General features: G+C 24.5%; 2 protein-coding genes across 2 annotated transcripts in view; one reads left to right on the forward strand and one right to left on the reverse strand.

Annotated features, from left to right (window-relative positions):
• LOC117177712 (cAMP-dependent protein kinase type II regulatory subunit) overlaps positions 1-5,961 on the reverse strand; it is a 60,416-nt gene extending 54,455 nt beyond the window's left edge. The window contains exon 1 of the mRNA XM_033368628.1: positions 5,267-5,961. Within this exon, the coding sequence (XP_033224519.1) occupies positions 5,267-5,492 (226 nt within the window). The 5' untranslated portion in view covers positions 5,493-5,961. The remainder of the gene's footprint in view (positions 1-5,266) is intronic.
• A 4,132-nt stretch (positions 5,962-10,093) lies between these two features.
• Positions 10,094-12,544, forward strand: part of LOC117177657 (ribonucleases P/MRP protein subunit POP1) — a 16,448-nt gene continuing 13,997 nt past the window's right edge. Inside the window, exon 1 of the mRNA XM_033368503.1 lies at positions 10,094-10,273. Coding sequence (XP_033224394.1) covers positions 10,153-10,273 — 121 coding nt within the window. The 5' untranslated portion in view covers positions 10,094-10,152. The remainder of the gene's footprint in view (positions 10,274-12,544) is intronic.

Below are 12,544 nucleotides of genomic sequence, written 5' to 3' on the forward strand. Positions count from 1 at the left end.
CAAATTTTTACAAAATTATAGTTATTTTAAACTCTAACAATACCTATAGAAGCTTTAATGATTAAAAAAATGTAAAATAAAATATTTGATGTATTTTTAATTAATAAAATTTATAAACAAAAATTTAATTGTTTATATACAGGAATTTTATTTTTCGGGAATCTTCTAATTCAGAAATTTTTTTATTCGGAAATTGGAATTTGGAGTTTATTCAAATTAAAATACTCAAATATCTTTATCAAAGAATTTTTTAATCGTTAAAATTTTAAAAAATAATTATTGTTTGAATTTAAAATAACATTAGTTGCTAAAGATATTTTGAATTAAATTCTTTTTTTTTTGAAAATGTGCATCGCATTTTTGTATTAAAAAATATTCTCAAAAATCGAATTGTTGATTTGAAAAGAAAATGAAAAAGAAACCTCGAGATAAACATCGAAAATGTTATTTAGATTTAGAGAAAATGTAGAGAGAAATTTATTTTTTCGTTCGAGACACACGTTTTTTTAAATATATTTTTATTTTAAATCAAATCAATATGTTTTTTAACTTTAAACATTAAAAAAATGTCTTTTGATAAAAATATTTGATTATTGTACTTTTAATAAACGAATGATACTTATTAAATTTGTTAAATTCGGGTACTATCTAGTTCGGATATTTTACAATTCTGCAGTTTTTTGTAAGGAATTTTCGGATTGGGTAATATTATAAACTGTTCGGGAATTTTCCAAATTCGGGATTTTTATGTTTCGGAAATTTTATAATTTCGTGATTTTTCACTATTTGAGAATTTTTCAGTGTCACGAATTTTATTTTTCGGGATTTTTTAAAATGATTATTTGTTTTGAAAAATTAATTAAAAAAGGTTTCAAAAGATTTACAAAACTGTCAAAAAAGAATCTGGAAGATTTTGAAGTAATTTTTTTTTTTAATTTTAGGAAGACTTTAAATAATTTTAAAAGATATTTGGGAATTTTAAACTATTTTAAAATAAACCTGTAAAATGAAAAAAAAAACATTTTTTCTTTTAAACTTTCTGATTCTTTTCCGACACATCCGAAAAATTCCATTTTTTTTTAATTTCTCAAGAATCTTAAGAAAATTATAATTATATAACTTTAAAAAGAAACTGATAATAACTATTTCCTTGTTCTCATGTCTCAGTAATATTAGTCAAATATTGACACAATTCTTATGGTGAAAAGTGACCAGCTTTAACTGAAAATAAATTCATCAGAGTTGCTACAAAAACCAAAGAAATGATTTTTTTATCTAAAATGAGAAATCTTCAACCAAAAAAAAAAGAATTTTGAATCCAACCGTTTATTTTTTAAACCAAAAAATAAATTTTCTAGTAAAAAAAAAACTTGTCAAAATAAGCCATGAATTTTCTACTAGAAAAGATCAATTTTCAACCAAAAATATAAGCTAAATTTTCAGATATAAAAATAAATTTTCAAATAAAAAAAATAAACAATTTTTCAACGAAATAATTCAATTTTTAACTACATGAATAAATTTTCAACAAAAATAATTAAATCTTCAGTTAAATAAATGAAGTTAGAAAAATAAATTTTCAATCATAATAAAAACTAATTTAAACTAAAGAAGATGAATTTTAAACAAACAAAAAAATTAAATTTTGACCAAAATGTTAAAGTTTCGGCAATATAATGTTGTTTAACAAACAAAAAAGCCAATTTTTACCAAAATAGTTGACTTTTCAATTAAAGAAATTAATTTTCAACAAGCGATTTCAAGGAATAAAATTTTAGTCTTTCCAGGTTTTTCAGGTCTCCTTTATCATTCGTCTTTCTGAAATCTTAGGGAACATTTTTAAAGCTTTGTGAAATCTTTGAAAACCTTATAATTTTTGTTATCTTCGTGAAGTTTTTTGTAATCTTTGTGAACTCATTGAAATTTTTTGAAATATTTAAAATCTTTGTGAAAACTTTTCAAATATTTTAAGAATTTTGTAAAATCTCTGAAATCCTTGAAATCTTTTGAATTTGTTTTAATTTTATTGAAACCTTTAATATTCAAAAAAAAATTTTTTAATTCGTGAAATATTTTGAAATCCAGAAATGTTCTTTAAAATACTTGTGAAATCAGTCTTACGTCTTTTGTAATTATTTGAAATCACTGGAGTATTTAAAATTTTTTGGAAATATTTTGAAATATTTTGAAATTTTCTATAAAAAAAAAACAGTGAACTCGTTTAAAATCTTGGAGATTTTTTGTATTTTGAGGTACTGCACCCTTTTTGAAATCTTTCTGAAATCTTTTATAAAAAATTGAAATCAATGCAATTCTTTGAAATGTTCTGAAGACTTAGAAATCTGGATTACTATACTATTTTTTTAATCTTTAAAATCTTTAAAATATAAGGAAAGTTTTAAAATCTTTGTGAAATATTTGAAATCTGTGAAATCGTTTACAATTTTTAAAAACTTTCTTAAATCTTTTAATATTTTTGTAAAATCTTTGAAGTCCTTGAAATTTTTGTAAAATGTTTTGAAATCTTTGTGAAACGTTCGAAATCTTTGAAATCATTGTGAAATCTTCTAAAAAAAATTGAAATTGTTTTAATTCTTTTAAATGGTTTGAAATACTAACCTTTTTTAAATCTTTGAATTTGAAATCTTTTTAACTGTTGGTAAAATCTTTGAAATCCTTGAAATCTTAATGATATTTCCAAAAAAATTTGAAATCGTTAAAATGTTTTGAAATCGTTGAAATCTAGTGTACCTTAGCCCCTTTAAAATCTGTATGAAATTGTTATTAATTCTTTGAAATATTTGTCAAATCTTTTTAAATTTTTGTAAGATCTTTAAAACTCTTATAATCTTTTAAATCATTGAGAAATGTTTAAAATGAAAAATGAAATAAATAAATGTACAATGTTTAAAATCTGATGTACTACCCTTTTTGAAATCTTTGAATTTGAAATCATTATGACATTTTTATGAAATCTGGAAATATTTGTAAAATATTTTTTTATTCATTTGAAATCATTAAAATATTTGAAATCATTGAAACCTTTGGGAACTGTTTTCATATAATTGGAAAACTTTATGAAATCTGTCTTTAATCTTTGTTTATGAAATCCTTTTTGAAATCCTTATGTTTTCTTTGAAATATTTGTAAAATCTTTTTCAAATCTTTTTTATTCGTTTGAAATCATTGAAATATTGAAAATTTTTGTGAAATTTTTTGTACTCATTTGACATGATTAAATTATTTGAAATGTTTGGAATGTTTTAAAAACTTTGAGAAATTTTTGTAAAATCTGTGAAATCGTTTACAATTTTTCAAATGTTTTGAAATCTGGTGTACTTTTTGAAATCTTTTTGAAATCTTTAAATTTGGAACCTCTATGAAATTTTCATAAAATCGTTGAAATATTTGCGGAACCTTTTTTATTCATTTGAAATCATTTAAATATTTGAAATCTTTCTGAAATCCTTAACATTTTTGTAAAATCTTTGAAATCCTTAAAATGTTTGCGAAACGTTTTAAAATTTTGATAAAACCTTTGTGAAATGATTTGAAATCTTTGTGAAACATTCGAAATCTGTATTAAATATTTGAAATCATTATGAAATCTTCTTAAAAAATTGAAATCATTTAAATTCTTTAAAATTGTTTGAAATACTACCCTTTTTGAAATCTTTGAATTTGAAATCTTTATAAAATGTATGAAATATTTGTGAAATCTTTTTTATTAATTTGAAATCATTAAAATATTTAGAAATCTTTTAAGATTGTAGTAAAATCTTTGAAATATTAGTAAAATCTTCATAAAAATTTGAAATCTTTCAAATGTTTTAAAATCATTGAAATCTGATGTACTTTAACCTTTTTGAATTGTTTATTCTTTTAAATATTCGTAAAATCTTTTAAAATTATTGTAACAAAATATGTTTTTATATATTTGTGTAACGTTCGGAATCTTTGTAAAATCTTCGAAAACAATTTAAAACGTTTAAAAATTAAAAACTTTGAATTTGAAATCTTTCAAATCTTTTAAGATTGTGGTAAAATGTTTGAAATCCTTTAAATCTTTATGAAATGTTTCGAAATATTTGTGAAACGTTCGAAATCTTTGTAAAATCTTCACAAAAATGTGAAATCTTTCAAATGTTTTAAAATCGTTGAAATCTGATGTACTGTAACACCTTTTGAAATGTTTTTGAAATTTTTATTAATTCCTTGAAATATTTTTATAAAATCTTTGAAATTCTTGAAATCTTTTTAATTGTTGTGAAATGCTTTCAAATATTTGTGAAACGTTCGAAATCTTTCTAGAATTTTCGAAAAAATTGAAAACGTTTGAAACTTTAAAACTTTGAATGTGGAAATTTTATTAAACCTTTTCATTCATTTGAAATCATTAAAATATTAAAAATTTTTGGAATAAATCTTTGAGATGTTTGGAAATGGTTTTGAAATATTTGTGAAAAATTCGAAATCTTTGAAATTTGTATGAAATCTTTTTTATTTATTTAAAATCGTTAAAATATTTTAAATCTTTGTGAAATCTTTTGAAGTTTTGGTTAAATCTTGGAAATCTTTTGAGCCCTTTATGAAATCATGAATTCTTTGAAATATTTCTGAAATCGATCTAAAATCTTTTGCGTTCATTTAAAATCATTAAAATATTGAAAATCTTGTCTACGCGCCTTTTTCATAACCTTGAATTATTTTTAAGTCTTCGAAATCCATAAACTCTTTTTGAAATGTTCAAAATCCTTTTAAATAGTGTACTCAAAACCCGAGAGATTAACCCGTCGAAAACTATTTTAAAAGCAAAACAAAAATTCAAATTTAAGATTCTCGTAAGAAATTCAAAAAGATTTCGAGGTTTTTAAGGTTGCTGGACGCCCTATTTCAAATAACTAGTAAATATTTCAACCAAAGAAGACGAATAATCAACAAAATATAGTAGATACCTAAAAAAGGGAGATTAATTTTCAACCAAAAAGAATGACATTTGAACCAAATTGTTAAATTTTCAACAAAATTTTGAAAATTCCCTGACCTGTAGCAACAATGTCATTTGAAAACACATTACAAAAACAAAAATCTAAAAAGAAAATGAAAAACCGTACCTCCCAAACCCTGGGAAACCCCAAACCCCAGCATCCCCCTACTTTGCACCTGCTCCATCGACATGTCACAATTCCCGTCACACTCACTAAAAATCTTAATTAAAAATATAATTAAAATCGAAAAGGGGGAGCGAGAACTCGTTGCAACTCACCCTCGTCGTCGACTGACTCGTCCGGTGTCGACGAACACGTCTGAACATTCGCCTGGATCAGCTGCGTCTGTCGATTCTCCCTCAGACGGGTGAAAAAATCGACCGCATAATCCACAATATCCCCCGGTTGTTCCAGCAGATAGCTGATCGTAAATTCCAGCAAAATGTCCCTCAAGTCCTCCGGCACTGTTATCTTCCCCTCATTCCTTTGACAGCTCATTTTCATTCACCACCAATGATAATTCACCGATAATAATACTATTATTATTACCCTTATCCACAGATTTTCCACCCCGAACAACCCGGATTATCTAACCTCGTTTCCCGCAGAGAGACGAGTCCTTCCGCACTTGGTCGCGACTTTATTTTCGAGAGAAACAATGCCCCTTCAGACGAGGACAATTCGCGATTTCTTACTCCTCGAAATGAAAATCGAGACCCTGTCCATTCCTCTCGCGATCGGAAGCAAAATAGGCGACGGCACGAATCGAGTCTACGGAATCCGAAAGCCGATAATGTTCACGGCACGAATTCACTTTCGCCGAACCCGATTTCGCAAAACGAGCCAAGGCCTGTCGCACTTTTTACACATAAATAAATTCGCCTCACGTACGCACCCGTCGAGAAAAGATGCGACACGAGAGATTCGCATTCGCGGATTTGCCTGTCTTGCCTTCACCAAAGATGGCGACTGACGACTGAAGAACTTCTGGAAGTGCACTTGACCCTGGAGTGGATTTGATTCCGATTTTAAGAAACTTACATTTTTCACACTTGTCTTTCTTTCTGATATTCGGGGGAGGTTTCTTTTTGTCGGGACATAGGAAAAAATATGGGATTTAGGGCGAATTTGAGTGTTTTTAGGGTTTCCGGTTTGATACCGGAAATTAGAAAAAAGAGAATAGCGCTGTGATCGCTCAATTTCGGCACGTAATTCAAACAGTGGATTTGATTTTCTGGACAGTATTTTAGATGACTATTCAACTGATTTGTTGAAAATTTATTGATTTTTTAATGATTTTTTCACTAAAAATTTAACTTTTGTATTTTTCATTAAGCATTTCTTGCAATTTTTAAGGATAATTTATCTTATTTAATAGATATTTAATATAATTGGTTGAAAATGCATCTCTTTGGTTGTAAATTTATTTGATTTGATTAAGAATTAATTTTTTTACTAAAAATTTAACTTTTGAATGTTTCGGTAATTAGTATTACCGAATTAGTATTTGGTGTTAGTATTTAGTAATTAGTGTTTTTTTGTTGAAAATTTATGTTTCTAAAATGTGTATATTCTATTTTTGGTTGCAAACTTATCTTTTCTAATTTAAAACTCATATATTTCGTTGAAAATCTCTCTTTTTTATTGAAATTTCAACTATTTTCTTGATAATTATTTTTCCAAAATGTATTCAATCAGTTTTTGGTTTCAAATGTATCTTCTTTAGATGAAAATTGATGTATTTTGTACAAAATTTGGCTTGTTTTGTAGAAAATTCGTTTTTGCTGAAAATTCAACTATTTCGTTAAAAATTCATTTTTAATCGCAATTTGATCTTTTTAGTTGAAATTTATCTGCTTGGTTAAAAATTAATTTTCCTTTTATTGAAAATTCTTAGTAGAAAATTTATTTTTTTAAATTGAAAATTTGGTTTGTTTAGATTGAAAATTAATTCTTGTTAACTGAAAATTTAACTATACCATTTTTTATGGAAAAATGATCCATTATGTTAAAAACTTAATGTTTTTGTTAAAAAGTTTATCTTTTTGTTTGAAAATCTTACTACTTGATTTAAAAATTTTTTTTTATTATTTTTATTTCTGACTAAAAATTTATCCATTTGAATTTTGGCTGAAAATTTAACTATTTTATTGAAAATTTGTTCTTTTTCTTTATAGTTTATTTTTCTAAAATTTATCTATTTAGTTTTTGTTTGCGAATTTTCCTTCTTCAGCTTAAAATTCTTTTGAGTTGAAAATTTATCTATTTGATTAAAATTTTTTTACTTTTTAGTTTAAAAGATTTATCATTTTAGTTAAGCATGGATTTTTTTAACTGAAAATTTAACTATTCAATTTTTGTGTGAATTAGTTATTTGTTTAATTAATAATTAATTATTTTTGACTAAAAATTTAACTATTCCATTTTTTGTTAAAAAAAATTGTTCAAAAAATTTTAATTTTAATCTTTTTGGTAAAAAACTTGTTTTATTTATCAAAAATGTATTTTTCTAATATTTTAACCAGAGAGAAATTCTTATCTGTTTTAACTATTCGGTTTTTCGTTAGAGATTTATGATTGTAGTTCAAAATTTATTTCTTCAACTAAAAATGTAACTATTCCATTTTTTCTGAAAAATTATTTATTAGTTTTTTTTTAGTTTAAGATTGATCATTTTATTTTTTAACTGAAAATCTAATTTTATAATAATAATAATAATAATATTTATATAAAATAATTTAATAATAAATGGAAAATTAATATAGTTTCATTGAAATTGGAATTTTTTTCATAAAAATTAATCTGCTTAGCTAAAAATTTAACTATTAGGTTCAGAATTGAGTGATTTGTTTAGAAATTGTTTTCTTTACTGAAAAGGTAATTTTTGTAGTATTGATTAAAATTTCGTTTTCGTCTATTTTTGTGGATAATTGATCTTTTCTGATAGAAAATTAATCTTCTTAATTAAAAAATAATAATGTTATTTGAAAATGTATATTAATTTTTTGAAAATTACTTTTTACTGAGAATTTTCGTTGTTTTCTCAACTGAAAATTTAACTATTCCATTTCGTGTGGAAAGTGATTATTTTTTGTATAGAAATTCGATCCTTTTAGTTGAAAATTCATTTGTTTGGTTGAAAATTAATTTTATTTGATTAAAAATTAATTTTTTTACTGAAAATTCAATTTTTGTATTTTTTACTGAAAATTCAATTTTTGTATTTTTTGTTTAACATTTAACTATTTTCTTGAAAACTAATTTTTTTAACAGAAACTTTAACTATTTTATTTTGCTGAAAATTCATTTTTTCTCGTTGAAAATTTGTTGTTCTAAAATTTAACTATGCTACTTTTAGTCGAAAATGTATCTTTTTTAGTTTCAAATAATTATTTAAAGATATTACGTTAAAAATCTCAAATTAAAAAAATCATGCGAGTTTGAAATGTACAATATTTTGAAACACTAAAAAATAAAAAAGTAATTTCATATCCTTTACATTTCAAATTGAACAACCATTAAATCTTTCAATTTGATATTTTACGATTTTAAAGACTTTAAATAACCAGATAATTTTGTACGTTTCAAATCAGAAACAAATAATTTAAACTATTTAAATCTTAACTTATTAAATTTAAAACTGACTAAAATTGTTTAAATTTTATTTTAATTGTTAAGAGCTTGGTGGATATGGGACTCATCTTTAATTGAAATATATAAGGGGACACGCTTAAGAAGAGAAAAGAAAACGGAAATTAATTATGTGATAGTGGACGACGAAGTGTAAGAGAGAAGGTCAATAAAATACAGGTGGAATATTATATAGATTCAGATCACTTTGTCATAATAGGAATATAAAAATAGTGAAGGACAAAATGTAGACGAGATTGAAAGTAATAATAGGGGAAACAAAAAGATAATGAGAGTGCACACGCAAAAGCGAAGTGAGTGAAGAAGAGAATAGATTATGGGATAAGGAATGTTAAAAGAAGAATGATGTCAGATAGGAATGAAGAAAGTGGAGAAAATGAAGAAAAAGGAAAAATAGTGAAGACTATAGGTAAAAAGACAGAGAAGGCTAGAAAAAGAAGAGGTTCGAATGGTAGTAAATAAAGAGAGGAAATGAAGGAAAAGATTATAAAACAGGATTGAGATGGTAGAATGGAACAAATATTGTGTGGATTTGCTAAAAAAGGGTATGGAGAGGGAAGTTAGGGAAGGAGTGTTAAATTTAAATGTATAGAAAAGACAAATGTATAAGGTTTAGAAAAAGAGAGGGAAGAAATAAAGAATGGACTAAGAGATGGAAGGGAGTAAAGGTAGGAGAAGTAATAAGGAGTTTAATTATTTGGGATACACCTTTCGCAAATAAATGGAGTTATGGAGCGGAGATATAGAAATGGAAGGAAAGGAAGGAAAGCTAAGAGGGGAAAGAGAAGGGGAGTTAGAAAAAAAGTGTTTAAAGAGGTGAATAAGAAAGGAGAAGAAGGGCAAAAGAATTATCAAGAATGGAAAGAATGGAAAGAAGAAACGAGAGAGTTCTTTAGTGTTAGAGATTTAGGAGAGGATGTTTATAAAGTAGACAATAGAAAAATTGGAGCTAAAGGACAGGAAAAGGCAATTATTCGTAATATGAGGGATAATTAAGGAATAAAAATATAATAAATAGTTTGAGACGATAAAAAAAGAAGGAGAAAGTATTTAGAAAAGAGATGGTAAGGATGGTGAATGAATAGATGTATAAGAAAAATAAGGAAAACAGAAACTGAAGAATATGTGAATGGGAGGAGGAAACAGGAGAGCATGCGTGAAAATAATGTAGGAGATGAATGGAAAATAAAGGAAGCTGGCAAGATAATATGGTAAAGATTTTAAGAGAGGATGGAGAATGGATGTGAAAAAATAGCAAAATTGAAATACAAAAGAAGTGAAAGTAACTAAGTAATGGTTACGCAATAGTGTAAGCTTGGTAGAATATTTGGAGAATATTCTCAGAAAATGACTATTTATGTACTCTTGAAATTTAGCGCGCTTTTGTTAAAGGTCGGAGCGCCACCTCGTGTTGAATAGTTGTACATGTACTACTTTCGTCAAATTCGGACTTAGCAGTTCGGTACGGCATTTTTGGTTATTTTAAAGCAGAATTACAAAATAATTGACAACAATGGATAAAGAACAATTTGATAATTTTCTTGGTGGTTCTCAAGAACTGCCACATGAAGCGAATATTTTGAAAATTGCAGCCGCAAGAGCCAGTGAAATTAAGGCAATGAATCAGTCTCTCGGTACGTAAACATAAAACATAACCTTAACATTTTCATGCTTTTTCTGTTTTTCTGTACTTTTATTCCCTTTCATTTATTAAAATGTTTATTTTTGTAAAATCATTAATTAAATTTTTGAATTAATTGCACCTTTTGTCATTAATTCCAAGAAATATGGATTTTTATGGATTTTTTTTAAAGGTACTTTCTTATTTACTTATTTTTAATCTTCTTTTAGATTGATGTATATTTATGAAAAATATTTCATTATTATTCCCCTGCTTTATCCTTTTTCATATTTTATTTTTAGTTGGAAGATAATTTTGGATTTGAAAATTCAATTATTTTGTATTTAACCCCAGAAAAGTAGAGTTAAATCATTTTCACGCCAAAAATGGAATATTTAAGTGTAAAAAATTAATTTTTAATTAAAATGTTGAATCTTCAACCAAGAAAATTATTTTTAAAGAAAATAGTTAATTTTTTAACCAAGCGATTAATTTTCTACCAAACGATAAAAGTTTTCAACAATAAACATGAATTTTTAATTAGAAAGAACAATTTAAAAAAGTTTTTAAGCAAATAATTTAATTTTCAACTAAAAAAAGGTCAGTTTTTAAACAAAAATTGAATAAATGCTCTTTCAGTATAAAAATTAATTTTTATTTTAAAAACGGATTTTCATCAAAATAGGTCAGTTTAGAAAAAAAGAAATTTAAAATGAAATAAAATGAGGAATCTTCAACCAAAAAAATGCAGTTTTAACAAAAAATAGAATGGTTAAAATTTCAGTTTAAAAAAATCATTTTTAACCACATAAAAAAATTTGTTAACGAAATAGTTCAACTAAGGAGATTACTTTTCTACCATAACATTCAAATTTTCAACAAATTACGTGAATTTTCAACTGAAAAAAAATCAATTTTTACCCAAAATTAGAATGTTTCAGTGTTCAGATAGAAAAACATTTTATTTTTCATTTTATTATATTCTTTTATTTTATTCTACCACAAAAAAAAAACACATTTTCAACCAGACTTAAAATATTTAAGTTTTTAATTAAAAGAAATAATTTTCAATAAAAATTTAAAGTTTTAACAACAAAAAAAAGCATTTTTCAACAAAACAGTTGAATTTTCAACCAAAGAAATGAATTTTTTAACAAAATGATGAAGTTTTAACTAACGAGATTACTTTTTTTTTATCGAAAAAGACACATTTACAAACTAAAATAGAATAGTTAAATTTTCAGTTAAAACAATAAATTTGAACCAAACTTTAAAAAATTGTTGACGAGGTAGTTAAATTATTAACTAAATAGATAAATTGTCAATAAAAAAATTATTTCAACCAAAAACATGAATTTTCAACGCAGGAAATATCTTTTTTACCAAAAAAAGTCAAATTTTCAACTAATTGCGCGAATTTTCCACTGAAAAAGATTAATTTTTAATCAGATATGAAGTAGACAAATTTGTGGAAAAAAATATATATATATATATATATAATTTTCCATAAAATGCCTTTTACCTTTGAATATTACTTGAATTACCTTTTAAATATAAAAAAGAGGTTTTCGCATAAAATCATGAATCAGCAATTTAAAAAATGCATTTCTAGCAAATTAGTTCCATTTTAAACCCAAAAAGATGAATTTTCAACAAAAAATATAACAATTTTTTATTTAAACTAACAAATATTTCAATTTCAAAATGGAAACCGTTAAATTATACCAAAATAAAAACGAATTTTCAACGAAATATTTGAATCTACTACCAAAACAGATTAATTTTCAAGCAAACAATTGTGATTTTGAACCGAAAAAAATCAATTTCTTCCAAAATTCATGGATTTTTAACCCAAAAAGACGAATTTTCGACTGAAATGGATGACTTTTTTTGACAAAATTGCTGAATCTTCTACCAAATAGTTGCATTTCTGTCCAAAAAAGATGAAAATTTTATTAAAACAGATGCATTTTTTTAATTAAAAAATATTTCACTTGACTTTTCAACACTAAAATATGAATTTTAAAGAAGAAGTAAATTTTCTACGAAAAATTTTAATTTTAAAGCGAAAAAGACGAATTTTTCACCAAATAATTTCATTTTTATCCAAGAAAGATGAAAATTCTATTAAAACAGATGCATTTTTTTAAATTAAAATATATTTCACTTCACTTTACAACAGTAAAATATGAATTTTAAAGAAGAAGTAAATTTTCTACGAAAAATTTTAATTTTAAAGCGAAAAAGACGAATTTTTCACCAAATAATTTCATTTTTATCCAAG

The sequence above is a fragment of the Belonocnema kinseyi genome, chromosome 1 (genome assembly GCF_010883055.1).
Source record: "Belonocnema kinseyi isolate 2016_QV_RU_SX_M_011 chromosome 1, B_treatae_v1, whole genome shotgun sequence".
In the NCBI taxonomy this organism is placed as follows: Eukaryota; Metazoa; Arthropoda; class Insecta; order Hymenoptera; family Cynipidae; genus Belonocnema; species Belonocnema kinseyi.